Source organism: Podarcis melisellensis (assembly GCF_964234715.1).
Source record: "Podarcis melisellensis genome assembly, chromosome: 3".
Classification (NCBI taxonomy): domain Eukaryota; kingdom Metazoa; phylum Chordata; class Lepidosauria; order Squamata; family Lacertidae; genus Podarcis; species Podarcis melisellensis.
In genome coordinates this window covers 112,593,257-112,610,761 of record NC_138530.1, presented here as the reverse complement: position 1 = coordinate 112,610,761, position 17,505 = coordinate 112,593,257, and the positions used below count along the sequence as shown (strand labels likewise).

Below are 17,505 nucleotides of genomic sequence, written 5' to 3'. Positions count from 1 at the left end.
AACCTCAATGATAGTTAAATCTGTAATTCTCAAAGCTATAAGGTGATCGCTGATACTTAAGGTCTCCTAGAGCTGCTCAGCTCTGGCCTCTTTTAAAAAAACCACTGATTTCATCATAAATTTATATCTGTTTGGTCTGTACACTGTGTTTGCAGTTTGCATTTGGTTTTTCAGAGCCTGCGGAGGTGTTTAATAAACCTCTTGTTAGAACTGTAGGAAGCCAGTTTTCTCATCAAAGCCAATTTCTCACCACATCCTTTAGTTCTCTCCAGCCTTCTCTGTATCCTCCCCAGGGTACTTAAGCTGTGCTCTGGCTTCTGCATGCTGCAGCCGCCACAGTTCTCCCGCTTGCGCTCTCTTGTGCTCGGCGGCGCACACATTTCTAACTTTTTGGTCCAAGCGCCAGCATTTGGGAATCCAAAAGCATGGTGTTTCGAAACAGTGGTTTCTTTAACAAAAGCTGTCTTGAATAGCATTGTGTGACATGGAGCTGATGAGAGGAAGATGGCTAATCAGCACTCTAATTCATTTTTCACTTGTTATTACCATATTGTGTACATTGCCCTAAGGCATATATGTAGAAGGTGGTTAATAAATAACAGCAATAATAAATAACATAATTGGATTGAACAGATGATGGTTTGTTTGAGTAAACTCCCCCCCCCCCCCAGCTTTTAATGGGGAGAATGCAAATAATATTTATTGAAGTTTTTGAGTTACAATATAACAAACAAACAAGATTATAGCATCACATAACATATTTTCTTATCTTCTTAGGACCTCCTCACGTCTCCCGCCCCTACCTTCCACTTTAAAGTATTTAATCCAACAAATTATCACCTTACTTCCATCCTTACTGTCTAGTTTTCAATGTTGTATCTCAAATTTTAGAAACCTTGATTATACTCCATAACAAATTAAATTTAACCAAATAAATCCAAAAAAGATTGCTTTTACTTACATTTGACTTATCTTCCTGCTTCACTTCATCTATTTTAATGGTGCCAAATTGTTTCTGATCAAGCATCCTGCTTAACATTCATACAACTTACAGTATTTTTGCAAATATATCTTAAATTTTTTCCAATCCTCCTCTACCGTCTCCTCCCCCAGGTCTCGGATTCTGCCAGTCATCTCAGCCAGTTGCATATAGTCCATCAGTTGCATCTGCCTAATGGGGAGAATGCAAATAAAATGGCTAACTGCTGTGGTGGACCCAGAAAAAAAAACAACCACAAAATTGATGATGTAACAATTCTGGAATCTTAAATGTGGTGTGAATTAATTGCATGTGGTAGTGATTGCAGAGGCTTTTGTTCCCTTTGTTCTCTCCTATTGGTGTTGAACAGGAGTAGGGAACCTGTGGCCTTCCAGGTGTTGCTGAGCTGCGGTCCCATCACCCAACATCTGGAGAACCTCAGGTCTCTCTCCCCTGGTGAAAGAACTGTGGTCACTGAAAACAGGAATAGATTACACTGGCATTTTGCTGCCTCGTCCTTTGGTCAGTTGTGTTTTTCTGACATCCAAAACACCGCATTTAATTGCAGCACATTTTTAGGGCTGTGTACTCTGTTCAGTCAACTGTTATTTCTCCCCCCACCCCAAACATGCAGAACCAACACTTTGCTTCTCTCTAGCTGAATCGGGCTTACACCAGGCCTGATCCTCCCACCCCATTTTAATGGCATTAAAGAATACATGAAAATAGCACAGATTAGGGTAGCATGGAATAAATGTGAATAGCGCAGGTGGCGCTGTGGGTTAAACCACAGAGCCTAGGACTTGCCAGTCAGAAGGTCAGTGGTTCGAATCCCCGCAACAGGGTGAGCTCCCATTGCTCGGTTCCTGCTCCTACCAACCTAGCAGGTCGAAAGCACACCAGTGCAAGTAGATAAATAGGTACCGCTCCGGCGGGAAGGTAAACGGCATTTCCGTGCATTGCTCTGGTTCGCCAGAAGTGGCTTAGTCATGCTGGCCACATGATCCGGAAGCTGTATGCCGGCTCCCTCGGCCAATAAAGGGAGATGAGCGCTGCAACCCCAGAGTCGGCCGCAACTGGACCTGACGGCCAGGGGTCCCTTTACCTTTAAGGATGGAGTAGAAGATGGGAGGTGGAGATGGAGAAAAGAGATAGAGAAATTCCCACACAATATGTTAATGCCTCTCTTCCTTGTTCCTTTTGCAGCTCACCAAAGCAGGGTTTTGATGGTTCTGTTTGTTCTGGAGATGGAATGGATCCTGAGCATAGGACAGGATAAGCATTTCACATGGCATTGCTCAGAAAGTGGGCAGCGACTTGGCAGTTACCGCATTAGTGCAGGTGCCTGTGGACTCCAGTATCCTTTACAGTAATTGTGGCATCTCTCATTCGCCTTTTTGGGGGGGCAGTGTGTATGTGTGTTGCTTTAATTCTTAAGGATTTAAAAGAGCTTTCAGAGTTTACGTTTTCATAACCTTGTTGTGCTCCAAAAATGGTGAGCATAGAATTTGTAAAAGTGACTTTGCTGCCAAAAAGAGCTGCCGAAAGTCAACTGAGCCTTGCAGCAGGTCACAACATATAAGCAGTATAAACAGCAAATAATTTTATCTTGTGCCATTAGGGGAATCCAAAACTTTTCTTAAATAACCTTTTTTCTCAAAAAACAATCCCTTAACCACTTTCCCGGTTATTAATTTCAAGTCGCTTTAACATCTCAGGGAAACAAAAACCGTAGCATGAATTAGGGATGCAAATCTGGGCAGCAAAATTTCATGTTTGTGGTTGGTTGTGGTTAATTAACATTCTGAGTTTTAAGCGCTGACTTACACTAGCATTTGTGGTTTGTGTGTTGCTTGCTGCTGGGGTTAATTAGTGGAAATGTGTATACGTCTGCATTTGAATGAGTGAATGCCTCTGATAGTGTGTTCTGTAAAGACAAACGTTATTACCAAGGCAGAAATTTTTTGGTGCCACATAGAAAATGAATTTGCTGTCACTGAAAAACATGAATAGATCCATAGTATAGTAGGCCTTTCCCCTCGTGCATGAGACTTAAAGCTTCCATTGCCCAGGTATTTTCTGGCATAATGAAAAGCATCCCTTTCCAGGGACCATGATCTTGTTGAGGTTGAGCGATGGAAGCCAGACTGTGAGTTGTGAGCATGTTCTGTGTGTTGCTGTGCTCAAGTGCTTGCTAGATGAGTTGTACAGATGTTCCCTCTTGCCCAGCAGCCCTGAGGTGCAACCGTAGTCCTTTGGGGATTGCTGTGCAAAGTCATTCAAAAAGGTAGCAACACACACACTTTTAAAGAGTTGGAACTTTGTTAGATTCCTGAGTGCTTTCCTCGCCAGATTTGATATGGAGACCCGGCATGTTTTTATTGGTGATCATTCGGGGCAAGTGACCATCCTGAAACTGGAGCAAGAAAACAGCAACCTGATCACAACTTTTAGGGGACATACAGGTATGACTCGGTGCATGTTTAGTCCCTTGGGATTGCTGTATATGAATACTAATGGGGAATGCAAATGGCGAGGAAACTGCTTCTTAGCTATGGGCAGTGGTGTAGCTAGCTGCTTGGGTACCGGAGGAGGCGTGTGTGCCACTGCATCACTCCCAGGAGTGCCACCCCCACGGTAAGTGCCACCCCCGCACTATGCTTCGGGCTGTGGGAGTTGCTTCAATCTTTTCAAAACATTTTTTCTAGCTGTTGCAGTTGCTTGAGATTTATTGAAGGTTTACAGGGCCATGCAGCTTGAGCAGCATATTGTAAATGTCTTCTTCTTCTTCTTTGGCAATCACTCATAGCCAAGTAAGATTGTCTTCCATAAACACGGTTTTAACAATGTGCGTAAGTGACTGTTGAGGCCAATTCTGGACCCACACATCCTTCCACAGTGGGGAAATTGGTTTCCGGGTGGGAGATGATCACGGTGTGGATTTGCCAAGCATGCCTTCCTCTTAGCGCATTTCTCCCTTGCGTCCTGAGTTTGAGTGTGTTCAAAGCCCATGACACCTTTGGTGAAGGCTGTTCTCCAACTGGAGCACTCGCAGGCCAGTGTTTCCCAGTTGTCAGTGTTTATACTACATTTTTTTTCGGATTTGCCTTGAGACAGTCTTTAAACCTCTTTTGTTGACCACCAGCATTACACTTTCCATTTTTAAGTTCAGAAAAGGAATAGAGAGCTCCAACGAATAGAGAGCTCCAAAATAACGTCAGTGAAAGAAGTTTCAAAGTTCGCAAAGTACAAGTGGTGGTTCCCAAAGCCGCACTGTCACAGAGGGATTGCACAGCAGCTTTCGCATGCAAAAGACGTCCATTGGTTTGATAGTTGTGCTACATAAAGAGCAGGTCTGTACACAAGAAGAGAGGATGTACACAAGCAGGCTGCCCCAGTTTGATGACAGTACAGATAGAGTAGTGCATTCTTCTAACTGATGCTGGAAGCTCAGGTTTGTCATAATTGGGTGAGAAAAGTGAAATTCAGGAGGAGGAGGAATTCTTTATCAGTACCCCAGTTTAGTGTAAGCCTGTGCATGTCTATCATCTGTAGGGTTAATGCTGCCAGCCCAGTTCCCAGGCTCTTAAAAGATTTAAAGCAAATGCACTCAAATCCTTAACTACTTGATGATGATCTGGCAGTTTACATAAGCTCCTGTATTTGAATAGTAAAAATCCTCCCTTTTCCCCCTTCCCCTCTTCCCTGTCCTAATATTTCCAGGTGGAATCACTGCCCTCTGTTGGGATCCTGTGCAGCGTGTCTTGTTCTCCGGCAGTTCTGATCATTCCATTATTATGTGGGACATCGGAGGAAGAAAAGGAACAGCCATCGAACTGCAAGGACACAAGTACAATGCGCTGATCAAATGCTTTGCCCTTTCAGATATATCTCGCCCACAGAACGTGCCTGCTTTTATTCAGGCAGATATCTCTCACTGAGAATTGTGGATATAATGAAGTTTTCAGAATAAAATTCAGGAACCTTCAAATGAGCCAACACGCTCTTAAAAAACTGGTTTCTAGCAAGTAAAGTATAAAGCAGGGGTGGCTAATCTGTGACCCTCCAGAAGGTGGTGGACCACAAGGCCTATTGTCCCTGAGTGCTGAGCATGCTCACTGGTGCTGATGGGAGTTGGAGCTACAGGTTTCCCATCAGCCAATTAAAAACACTCCCAGCAACCACTACTGCTACTCTTTGCATCCTCTTGGCCTTTCTCACACTGTGGCTGATTTTGTTCTGATTGAAAGGCAGCCTGGCTATCCCCAAAACAAACTTCTCTCTCTCTCTCTCTCTCTCTCTCTCTCTCTCTCTCTCTCTCTCACACACACACACACACACACACACACACACACACATATGTTGAGTAGGGTTGGATGAATCTGTCAGTTTTGGCATCTCAGTTTCTCATTTCTTGTGGAGTTCGCACCATCTACACATCATTCTGCAATTCTTAAAAAGTTTGCAGGAAAACTTAACATGTATTTTTGTATGACATTTTGTCTAACGTACACAATTTTGCAAGCACTTTCCCTATATAATGACCCATTTTCTACTTTTTTGGGTGGAGAACTGCATTGCAAAAATTTGGAGTGAGAATTTTGAATGACAATGTGAACCCATCTAATTCACACTTCCAGAACTGACATGTGCACCCAAGTGCAGATAGCCTTCAGAATTCGTACTCCTCCAAATGGTGCAATGGGTTGCAGTGCATTCCATTTAACTCTGAATAGAGGGCAGGGTTTAGATCAGTGCTGAAACTTGCTGGATGATTTACTTAGCAGCTGTTAGCCTGATTTATGCAGTTTTATCTTCCCAACAATCCTTTGAGAACCCCACATGAGAGTCCTTGTAGATACCATTCTGAGCTTCCTCACAAAATACGTATTTGACGCTATGAAGACTAGGTCAGGCATCTCACTGAAGGAATTTGTTTTTTAAATAAGGGGAGTAGGATTAGATGCAGGCTTGGAATCCAGTCCCTTAAATGTTTGCTTCTGAATGGCAGGAGGACCCCCAGAACAACACCTGGGGTGGTGGTGTACAGAAATATACAACTTAATGGATGGGTGTACAATTGATTGCGGCTGAAATTGCTGCTCCTCAGAAATGGTGCCATAGTTTGTTCTTTTTGCTTAATTTTGCCATGCTTTTGTTTCTTCTACACAACTGGGCTTTCTGCTCTGCAGAATCTGACCCATTCGAAGCATATGAATGTGTTTCTTTGACACAGGGGGAAATTGGCACGTTCAAATTGCTGTTTCCTACTCATCAATTATCTTCTAACTTTTATTTTTTGTATATTTACTGCAGTGATAAAGTTCAGTCACTCTTCTATGCCCATCACACACGGCAGCTTATCTCTTGTGGAGCAGATGGAGGAATCGTTGTCTGGAATATGGATGTTGAGAGGCAGGAGGTACATACTCAGTTCTTCTCCTTTATCTGGTCAGGGAAATGACAGCTTTTTCAGTATTGAATATTTTTGAGAGTACACTGAAGGCCAGTTTTCCCAAACGTCTCTCTTTGAACTTGATCACAACTTGGGTTCATATAGCACTTTTTTCTATTGGGTACATCTGTTTATCCACTAATATTTTTAGCATTAAATGGGCATTATTTAAGGGTTGTAGGTGTGACACATTGTGCAGGGAGGGAGGGATGTTTTTGCAGACATCTTCTGAATATGGAGGGTTCATTTTAGTGATTATGGCTAATAGCTGCTGATACACCCATCCTCCCTGAATTTATCTAATCCCCTTATAAAGTCATCCAAGCCGGTGGCCCACATCACATCTTGGGGCATCAGATTTCAAAAGTTAATTATCAACTCAGTGAAGAAGTGCTTACCTGTTTTGCATCTACTGCCAATCACAGAATTTTTAGAGTTGGAAGGGAACATGGGGTCATCTAGTCCAGCCTCCTGCAATATAGGAATTTCACCCAACAAGGGACTTGAACTCACAACCATGAGTTTAAGAGTCTCATGCTCTACCGACAGCTCATTGGGTAATCCCAAAATTTAGTAGTATGAAAGGAAGAAAATTGTATCTCAGGATCATGCCTAACTTTTATAAATCCCTCTGTTGCTGCACTCAAGTGGTTTTGAACAAAAGGCCTTGAGGGTCAGATAGTGTCTTAAACATAGGTAGTTCTAGGAATTTGTACATATTTCTTCCTAGGAATGAGTTTCTTTTTAGAATGCCTTGCCTATTACAGACATGAATTTCCAGTCTCAAAACATTAAGTGCAGTTACTCTTAGGAATTTCTCTGTTGTTATTATAGTATTGCCTGATACAGATTTGTAGCAGACCTTTCTGCTCAGCTAGGTTCTGAACCTGGGGTGGGGCAAGTGGTAAGCAATATTTAACCGGGTTAAACAAGCTTGCTTTGAACAAAGACTAGAGCCAGTAATTGGAAAATGGCTCTTTCATCTAAAAAATGTCAGCCGTGTATTTATTTCCAAAATTTGTATCCTGCACTTTAGACAGATCCATGGTGGCATACACTAACAACAAGAGGCAATAAAACTAAAAAGAACCTCCTATATTCAAAAAACAGATCACAGATGAATGCAAACTTCTTCAAAATTCCCAAACAGTCTTAACCTGGTGCTGACTTGATCTGCAGATCCATTTCTGGGAATATTACCATATTTTTTGCTCTATAGGACACACCCGACCATAGGACACACCTTGTTTTAGAGAGTGAGAACAAGGGGAAAAAATTCTCCCCCTCTCGGCACAGCGCTCCTTCAGCGAAGCGGTAGGAGAAATGGATTCTCTTCCATTTCTCCTCCGGCGTGGCTGAAGGGGCGCTGCGCAGCTCTCCTTCTCTGCTGAAGCCGGGAGAGTTGTCGAGTTGCAGCTCGGCATCCAAAGAAAAATCAGTCTCACACCATTGTAGGTTCCGAAATATGGCTGCTTCTAGGGCTAATGCAGCACAGCTTTTTATTGTGTGAAATCAGAAAGATACAAAGTACAAGCCAAGCAATTTGTTCTAGCAAGCAGATAAGAACCTTCGCACTAGACCATGCGAGCATCAGGCCATGCCACGTTAGCCAATCATATAGGACATCACGAGCTGTCCACGCGCTGTTCATGTTCCAAGGATGCTTCTAGCTATGAAATCACCCTATAACAATAAAAACTTTGCTCATGCTCTCATGTACAAGCAATCATTTTCCCACATATCCCCTTTTCTTGTTTATATTATTAGAGGAAAAGAGGGACCATTAGTCCAAATCGTACACTTCCTTGCCGAAGCGTCTACACCTTGCAACATAAATTCCTCTTGTAACCCCTGTGGTGGGCCGTGGTCGGTACCACCATGCAGTGCATTGGGAAATCAAAGAGGGTATGCATTGAATGCAACAACACACCATAATAAAACCAACAATACATGCAATTACAATCAATAATACTTTTCTTAACCACACTCCATTGGGTAACCAAGAAGACAACCACTCCCATGGATCAAAACCTTCAGGTGGATTCAAAGGATTATGGGCTATCATTTGTTCCATATGATCAATAGTAGCAGAGATATTGGTCGATTGATCAGTTATATACATGCAGCAATGAGAATGAATTAAGGCACAAATTCCACCTTTAGAAGCAAGGATCACATCTAAAGCATAATGATGTTGAAGAACTACATTTCTTATTTCTGATATTTCTTTGTTAATCATTTTTAAAGCCAAAATGGTGGAATTAAACAAATTTTCTGTCCAGTTTGCCAATTTATGCAAATCACGGTAATTCATGGCTGCACCTAAAGAAGGCAGAAGGGACCTAGAGATGGCCGTCCCTGTATATTGAGAAATAGGTGATAGTACTTCCCTTTTGTTACGCAAACGGACCGCTGGGAGCTTATCTATTTTATATACCAAGGGTACTACTATACCTAACGTGCAGGTACCAGAAAAGGCAGAGGGGATTTCTTTGTAGGCACGTGTGCCACAAAATAACCATAAATCAGATTGAAGTAAACATGCAGTTCTGCTGCTTTTTCTCATCCAGTCGAACCAAACATAAAAGTCTCTACACGCAGCTTGTTGTTCATAGGTCATGTAAGTTGTGACATTATTAATTAAAACCTTTGGTCTGCCACTCATGGTTGTAACATTAAGAAAACAAGAAGATCCATTAATGTATTCATGTGTCCAATTACAATATGGATAATGACCTAAAAATTTTTTGCTATTGTGATTAAAATGAAAACAATAAGGAGCTAATTCTACAAGCGATAGAAATACAGGAGGTAAACTTATGCGATTGTCCTTCATATTATTGCTAATCTTATATGAAGCATTTACTGGAATGCTAGAATACCACCACCAAAAAAGGCTCAAAGCTTCGAGAAGCTTTTTAAAATCATTTTTCTCAGCAGCTAAAAGGCACTAGCCAAGCATATTCCGCTTGCTGTAACTAAAAAGATTGCAACAAGGTCGAGAACAGGGGCCATTGTCTTCGCAGGCCTTGTTAAAAAAAAACCATGTTGCAACTTGCTTTCTGTCCGGGAACCATGCCAAAGCACAAGAATGAAACAACTGGAACACACTGAAAACCCCCTCACCCCCTCCCTTGCCAAGAGTCCACAATAGTTTCAAGACAGCCCTCTGTACATGCTCAGGGGAACACATCATAGGGCAGGACTCCTGAGGGAGGAGAAACAAAAATATCTGGGGGGTAAAATCCAAGCGATGCCGGTCTGACGAGGGCATCCTTCAAAGCCAGGTTCATTTCCCAGACAAGAGGCGGCAAAACTGTAACGATAAGTGGTAGAAACGGTGGCTTCCCAGGGGGAAGGGGGGCCAACGCGATAGGGTTGAAGATGGCCTTTCAACGTGCCAGGAAACACTGGAACCGCTGTGGAAGGTGACGTAATCCAGGGCACATCAATATGGCGATGTCTCCAACTGCAATGTGGGTTGAGGTCAGGTGAGAGGTCATCACCGGCAAACAGCGTAAATACGGTTTCAAGGTGCTGGTGTCTCCTTGGGCGAAGACGAGGCAACAGAAGAGCGCCAAGGTCGAACGCAAGAAATCAAAGAAGTTGGACCCTTCCACTGTGGATCTGGAAGCAACCTGTATGACACTAAAGGACGCTGCAATATTTCTTCCTTCCAGAAATGAAGTTCAGCAGGCGTAAAATTCCTGTTGCCAAATAACCAGGGTGACCAATATGTGATCTAAGATGTGCTTCAGAAAATTGACAAGTCCTGGCCTGTATCAAAGATGGGGCACTTTGTGCTGGAGTGACATTGCTGTGCGGTAGATCTGCACTGCGCACGAAAATGGTCCACTTTGCCACATCCAAAGCAGGTTTTATCCTTTGCAGGATTTTTGGACACAGTGGAGGATAGAGCTGCGGCTAGCAAGCGAGCTTTATGTATCTCAGTCCCCACCGATTGGCAGGCTTTAAGCATATCTGCAATGGCTACATTGGGAGTTGCCATCAAAGGGCGTAGTGCTTGCTTACAGTCCTCATTCGCATTATCAAACGCAAGCTGGCGGACAATCACTTCTTGGGCTGCTACGTCCTGAACTTGCCGTTTAAGGGTGTTATACAAGCGATCGACAAATTGTCCATAAGGCTCTGTAGGACCTTGTCTAACGCTCCCCCATCGGCCATCGCGCTCAGTTTTGTCATCAGGGACAGAAGCCAAGGCCTCCTGAGCAGCAGCCGTAGTGGCCTCCCAATATTGAGGATCGAGAGTTAGCTGTTGGGCAACAGTAAGAAAGTTGCCTCCTCCCGTTAACCCATCGAGGACATCAGCTTGGGTTAACATGACGGGGGCTGGGGGTGGGGCGGCACCAGCAGCGGCAGCAGCCAAAGCAGCCTGATGATTAGCCAATGCAACATTATTAAGATTATTCCGAATCCCATCAACACGACGTTGGCAGGCCCAGTGCCAAGCTTGTATAAACAAAATCATTTGATGAGGCTGCATTACAGTGCGGGCCAACAGCTTAACATCCTCTGGTATCAAATTTTGTTGAAAAATAGTGCCAAACAAGCCCAGGGTGTAAGGAGATTGTAAGCCATTGTTCTGGACAGAGGAATACAGTTCTTTTATGAATCTCAAATCAAACTGTTCGTGCCGGGCTGGGCCTCCCCCTGGCGCGGCAGGAGCAATCACAGGAAAAAGATTAGGAGTTGTAGAATCAAAAGCTAGCAACGGAGCAGCGGCGCGAAGAGATTCTTGAAGTGGGGTGGAAGCGGTGCCAGATGCCTTGGGCAGAGGAGGTGGAAGAGCGGGGGGTGCTGCAGAATTTGAAGAATGCAGGGGAGTGACAGGATGAGGCGAAGAGAGAATGTCCGGAGGTTTAGGAGGAAGGTTTGAGGCAGGCAAAGCGGGAACCGGGGGGGCGTCTGAGGAAGCTGGTGCAGCAGCCAGAAGAATGTTTGAAGGAGTTAAGCACGACATAGCTTTGTAGACGTTACCCCAGGCATGTAAAACCTTTACATCAATCTGCGGATGATTGTGAAAGAAGTGTCCAATTTTTTTCCAATCGTCTAACCCCCAATTTCCATCCTGGGGAAACCACGGGCAGTGGGTGTCCAGGGCTTTTATAAGGGACTTAAGGTCAGCTTTCCGAACAGCAAGGTTGTTACTGGCCAAAAGGAATTTAAGGTCTTTAAAAAATTTTTTCTGTGGTGCAGAGAGAGACTTTCCCATGATTGCAAGAGTTGCAAAACGAGCAGGGAGCACTTACCGGAGGGATCCTTAGGAGGATGAGGGAGGCGCCTTTTGCCCTGTCCGGGCGGAGATAAGTGCTGATAAGTCCGTAACGAAGTCCAGAATCACATTCACACGGGAGCTCTCACCGGGGATCCACTACGTGGATGAACGACGCGTCTGCAGCCCTGCCGGGCGAGGTGAGGCTGAACGTTGTAAAACAGCATGAAGTCCGAAAGAAATCACACGGGAGCACTCACCAGGGATCCACAACGTGGATGAACGACGTGTTGGTGAGTGCTGAACAATGAAAAACAACGTGAAGTCCGAAGGCAGTCACACGGGGCACCAATTGTCGAGTTGCAGCTCGGCATCCAAAGAAAAATCAGTCTCACACCATTGTAGGTTCCGAAATATGGCTGCTTCTAGGGCTAATGCAGCACAGCTTTTTATTGTGTGAAATCAGAAAGATACAAAGTACAAGCCAAGCAATTTGTTCTAGCAAGCAGATAAGAACCTTCGCACTAGACCATGCGAGCATCAGGCCATGCCACGTTAGCCAATCATATAGGACATCACGAGCTGTCCACGCGCTGTTCATGTTCCAAGGATGCTTCTAGCTATGAAATCACCCTATAACAATAAAAACTTTGCTCATGCTCTCATGTACAAGCAATCATTTTCCCACAGAGAGTCTTGCTCTCCCAGCTTCAGCAAAAGGAACCCGAAGCCTCCGGAGCGTAGCGGGAGCTCCCGCTGCACTCCAGAGGCTTCAGGCGGCTATCCCTGAAGCCTTCGGAGTGCAGCCGAGTTCCTGCTGTGCTTCGCAGGCTTCTGGTTCCTTTTGCTGAAGCCTGGAGAGCGAGAGGGGTTGGTGCGCACCAACCCCTCTTGCTCTCCAGGCTTCAGCAAAAGGAACCAGAAGCCTCCAGAGTGTGGAGGGAGCTCTCCCTCTGCGCTTCGGAGGCTTTGCGTTGCTATCGTTGAAGCCAAGGAGTCTGCATTCACTCCATAGGACACACACACACATTTCCCCTTAATTTTTGGAGGGGGAAAAGTGCATCCTATAGAGCGAAAAATACGGTAAGTCCCCACTGGGTTTCTAACAATAGATCACGTTCCTTGTTTTGAAAAAGCAGGTGGAAAAGGCTCTTAGCTATCAGCTACAGGCTAGTTTCCAACCTGTGGAAAGTTCTGCTGCTGTAGTTAGAAAAACAAAGGTTTTGTTTTGCCTCACACAAACGGCAAGTTTCTGTTTTGCCCTGAATGACTTCCCTGCTGAGTTGTACATGTCATTCCAGTCTTGCACCATTAAGGATGGCAGAACTAGTTCCTGTTAGACAGAACAATGCTTTGCAGGGCATTGCAGTTACGGTCTATAATCCTAGACATAAACAGTCACTGAACTGGAATGACTACTTCTGTTAAATTTTAATTTCATCTGTATAGAATCCGTCTCTTGGAATAGAACTTGGATTTTTTTTATTAAAAAAAATCTCTGTGCCTATTTTTCAAAGCTGTGTGTGGCGATCACACACAGGGCCCCCGGACGTTTGACGGTCTATTGACCATGTGCCACCTCTGCAATTGCTTTTTCCACTGCCACCACCCCGTATCTCACAGGGACACACAGAGTCCAGTCAGTTGTTAACATAAACAAATAACCAAGTTTATTTTTAAATGCAGGAACAAGCTTATGGTTTCAGTTAGTTTTTCTTGACAGTTTCTTAATCTTAGTTCCTAACAACTTCAAACTGATTATTCCAACTATCTACAGTATCTGACTCCACCTAACAATTTCTCTCACTCTCTCTCAATACAACTCTACCAACCCACTGCCTATTCCTCCCTCTTCCTTCTTCAACTCCCAAACCTCAACTTTCCTCCACTCAACTCTCAACTCCCAAACCTCAACTAACTCAACTTAACTGACTTCCAAAACCTCCCGCTCTAACTTTTATTCCCCCCCTTGCATTCTCACTGGCCAATCACATCACACCTATTTTAACCCTTTCCTTATGACCCATCCTAGGAGGCAAAGGCCACATTGTGTCTCACGATTATAGAGATGCACTTGGTAATGAACAGAAGGCGCTTGAGTCCAGTGTCCAGCTGTAGATTTTCTGTCTCGTGTGTCCCTGTATCTCAGGGGTGGGGAAAACCTTCATCTTGAAGGCTGTGTTCCCTTATGAGCAACCTCTGGAGGGCCAGAAGTAAAAATGGGTGCAACTAGAAGTAAATGTGGATGCAGCAACAGACCTGTTCAGTGTGCTACCTTCCAACCCCACGTCAGAGGTTTCTGTCTCCATATTTACGTACCTGTGTATACAGTCCCTGTATTCAATTTCCACCCAGGTGAGCAGCAGACATTTCCGCAGTTAAAGTACACAGTCCATCCTGGGGAAAGCGCTTATGGAGGGCACAGAGCAGATTTGCTGAAGGATACAGCCAGGAGAGAGGAAATGTGGCCTGAGCAGTATTCCTGAGATATAAGGTCAGATAGTGAGTGGCCAGGGTACCACATTCAGCCCCCAGGCCTGAAATTCCCCACCCCTGACAATGGGATTTTCTTAGCCGTCTACTTTATAAGACTGATAGTCAGCTTGAAATGGGCTTACAGGTGGGTCAGGCTGTCAGCAAGCAAAGATTCCGATCTAAAAGACCAGCTATTCTGCACAGATGTGTTGAATCAGTGCATGGGGAACTAGTCCAGTTTGTATCCAAATTTAAGGCGTTTTCCTTTTAGGCAGTAGACAGAGGAAACCAGTGTCTCTGTATACTCTCATTTCATGCGTAGACTGACCAAATGGAGGAGGAAGCAGTACTGTGGCCAGTGGCCCCATCCCTGATCCCAAGCAGGTCATGCAAAAGGGCAGAATGGGTCCTATAGGCATAACATCTATATATACATGACTGGGAACTTTGACATACGCTGGTTTTCAAGTGTACACAAGTGAGACCCTGTTTAGCTACACGTAGAATCATAGAGTTGGAAGAGACCACAAGGACCATCTATTCCAACCCCCTGCCAAGCAGGAAACACCATCAGAGCACTCCTGACATATGGTTGTCAAGCCTCTGCTTAAAGACCTCCAAAGAAGGAGACTCCACCACACTCCTTGGCAGCAAATTCCACTGTCAAACAGCTCTTACAGTCAGGAAGTTCTTCCTAATGTTTAGGTGGAATCTTCTTTCTTGTAGTTTGGATCCATTGCTCCGTGTCCGCTTCTCTGGAGCAGCAGAAAACAACCTTTCTCCCTCCTCTATATGACATCCTTTTATATATTTGAACATGGCTATCATATCACCCCTTAACCTCCTCTTCTCCAGGCTAAACATGCCCAGCTCCCTTAGCCGTTCCTCATAAGGCATCGTTTCCAGGCCTTTGACCATTTTGGTTGCCCTCCTCTGGACACGTTCCAGTTTGTCAGTGTCCTTCTTGAACTGTGGTGCCCAGAACTGGACACAGTACTCCAGGTGAGGTCTGACCAGAGCAGAATACAGTGGCACTATTACTTCCCTTGATCTAGATGCTATACTCCTAGATGCTGCATGTACACATGCAGCCCATTCTTATTGCCAGCTGAACATGCAGTCAGCAGGGACTGGGTCAGCTAATGAGGTGGTCCTCCCTCTTTGCATTCAATGTGAAAATGAATTGAAGGTGAGAATGGGGCTTAGGATTTCAAAGGGTTTCTTTTTGTTGGCACTCTGGCTCTTAACCAGGTTTTATTAAAAGTGGCCTTTTGCGAAGCTGAGAGTGTCTCATTCTGATGGGAAACCACTTTTCAGGATCAGGGACTCTTCTTGAGAGTTGCTTATAATTAAATGTATTATCCTGGCAAAAGAGATGTTTGCTGGTTAAGAGTAGTGTGTGGGGTAAAAAGTCACTTGACAGAAGAGAAATTACAGGTTGGAAAGGAAATGCTTAATGCTTTCCCTGCTACCAGTCCTTCGCCAAGCCAGTTTTTCTCTTCTTAGCTTATGTTCTGTTCTCAGAGCATGCTGGGGGAAGGTTTCATGGAGAAATGGACAAGGAATGCAAAGTATTAAGACATCCTTTCCTGCCCACTAGTGCTCCCGTCATTACGAATCAGTGTTGGGAAACCATGTTTGCCCTGTAACTTCTTGCCTATCAGGCCGTGTAGGTAAACTCTGCAAAATAAGAAAATATGTATAAAATTTGCTAACTTTCATGAAGTACTTTAATGTGGAAATTTATTGGCTGCTCGATGGAAGAAGCCCCAGAGTGGAGTGTTAGCTTGGACGTAGTTAAGAGGCCCTAATCCTGTTACAGTTTTGATCTGTATATAGAATCCTCTTGCAGCTGGACTTGATGCTTTTCCCCTTCATTCTTGCATTAGACGCCTGAATGGCTGGATAGCGACTCTTGTCAAAAGTGTGATCAGCCGTTCTTCTGGAACTTCAAACAAATGTGGGATTGCAAGAAAATAGGCCTTAGGCAGGTATGTGGTATGCTTAAATCATTGAATGCACACTCCTGTTTTCACGTGATCAGTGTCCTGTCTACATTAAATAGTGAACTCTTTCACCTAATGTGGATCCTTATATAGCCCAAACAGCCAAGATGAGAGTATCACTAGGCTTGAGTGAAATCCAAGGTTTGCAAAAAAGAAGCCTATGGAAATGAATCTGTACAAATTAGTTAAAATGGGACTGGTGTAGATAAGGACCTTTCCCACTGAAATAATGTAGTATTTTCAAACCCAGGTGTTTGTGGTGGATTTCTCAGTTCCTCCATGTTAGGGCCAGCCCAAGACATATTGGCACCTGAGGTGAACCACAGAATAGTGCCCCTCTTCTCACCAGGGAAGAAGGGGGGGGGGATTAAGATCTTCATTGGGATCTGCTGCCACTGTGGATCCTGAGTTGGTTGCCTCGCTTTGTCTCATGGGTGGGCCCTGCTCTCTGTACATAAAATATGGATGTCATCAAGAAGGGGGTATCAGGGGGATAATAGAATACCTTGCCCTTTGAAGAAAATAGTGTGGGCTTTGTTCAGCTGTGTGGGGAGCTGCTGAGGAAATTGTTCAAACTTACACATGTTTTATTTGCCTTCTGATCATGTTACTTAGCATGCAAGCCTGTAGGTAAACTTATTATCAATGTATTATTACCACCAATAATGATTTGTTTGTTAGGGTTGAAGCATTCAAATAAATGAGAAGGCTGCAGTTATAAGTCAAATGTGATTGTCATAATTGGAAGGTTTTGGGAACTGTTTTGCCACAAGTTTTCATTTTGCTGATTTTCTGGCTTTCAAGGGCACTTGATCCTATGTTGAGATAGGATTACAGTCTAGAAAAAATAAGTGTTTTTTTTAAGGCAAGCAATGTCTCTTACAGAAATAGTGGCTTTGTGCTATGAAATGCTGGTTTAGATACAATTGGAGCTATAAACAGTTTCACCTTTTTCCTCCTCCTCCAGAATAGGTTGCTAATTCTTGATCCGGATTGACAAATCTTACAAAATACCCTTGTATAACTCCCTTTTGTAGGATAAGCTACAACATGTAAACAAATATGTCTGGCCTTGTTTTTTCATCTCGTCCAAGTGGTGCTTCACTGTGTTTTTAATTTCAGCATCATTGCCGGAAGTGCGGGAAAGCAGTATGTGGCAAGTGCAGTTCAAAGCGCTCTTCCATACCACTGATGGGGTTCGAATTTGATGTGAGAGTCTGTGATAGTTGTTATGAATCGATAACAGATGAGGAGTAAGTAGCAGTCCCCTCCTTCCTTGTTGTCTACTTATCCTGCCTTCTACCCATCCATGACAAAACATTCCAGTTTCTGTGGGAAACCGATATTGCAACAGACT

General features: G+C 44.1%; 1 protein-coding gene across 1 annotated transcript in view; it reads left to right on the top strand.

The window, feature by feature from the left end:
- Positions 1 to 17,505, top strand: part of WDFY2 (WD repeat and FYVE domain containing 2) — a 55,327-nt gene that overhangs the window by 35,593 nt on the left and 2,229 nt on the right. Inside the window, exons 5-10 of the mRNA XM_081906436.1 lie at positions 2,186 to 2,336; positions 3,332 to 3,444; positions 4,703 to 4,829; positions 6,296 to 6,401; positions 16,032 to 16,133; positions 17,271 to 17,401. Coding sequence (XP_081762562.1) covers positions 2,186 to 2,336; positions 3,332 to 3,444; positions 4,703 to 4,829; positions 6,296 to 6,401; positions 16,032 to 16,133; positions 17,271 to 17,401 — 730 coding nt within the window. The remainder of the gene's footprint in view (positions 1 to 2,185; positions 2,337 to 3,331; positions 3,445 to 4,702; positions 4,830 to 6,295; positions 6,402 to 16,031; positions 16,134 to 17,270; positions 17,402 to 17,505) is intronic.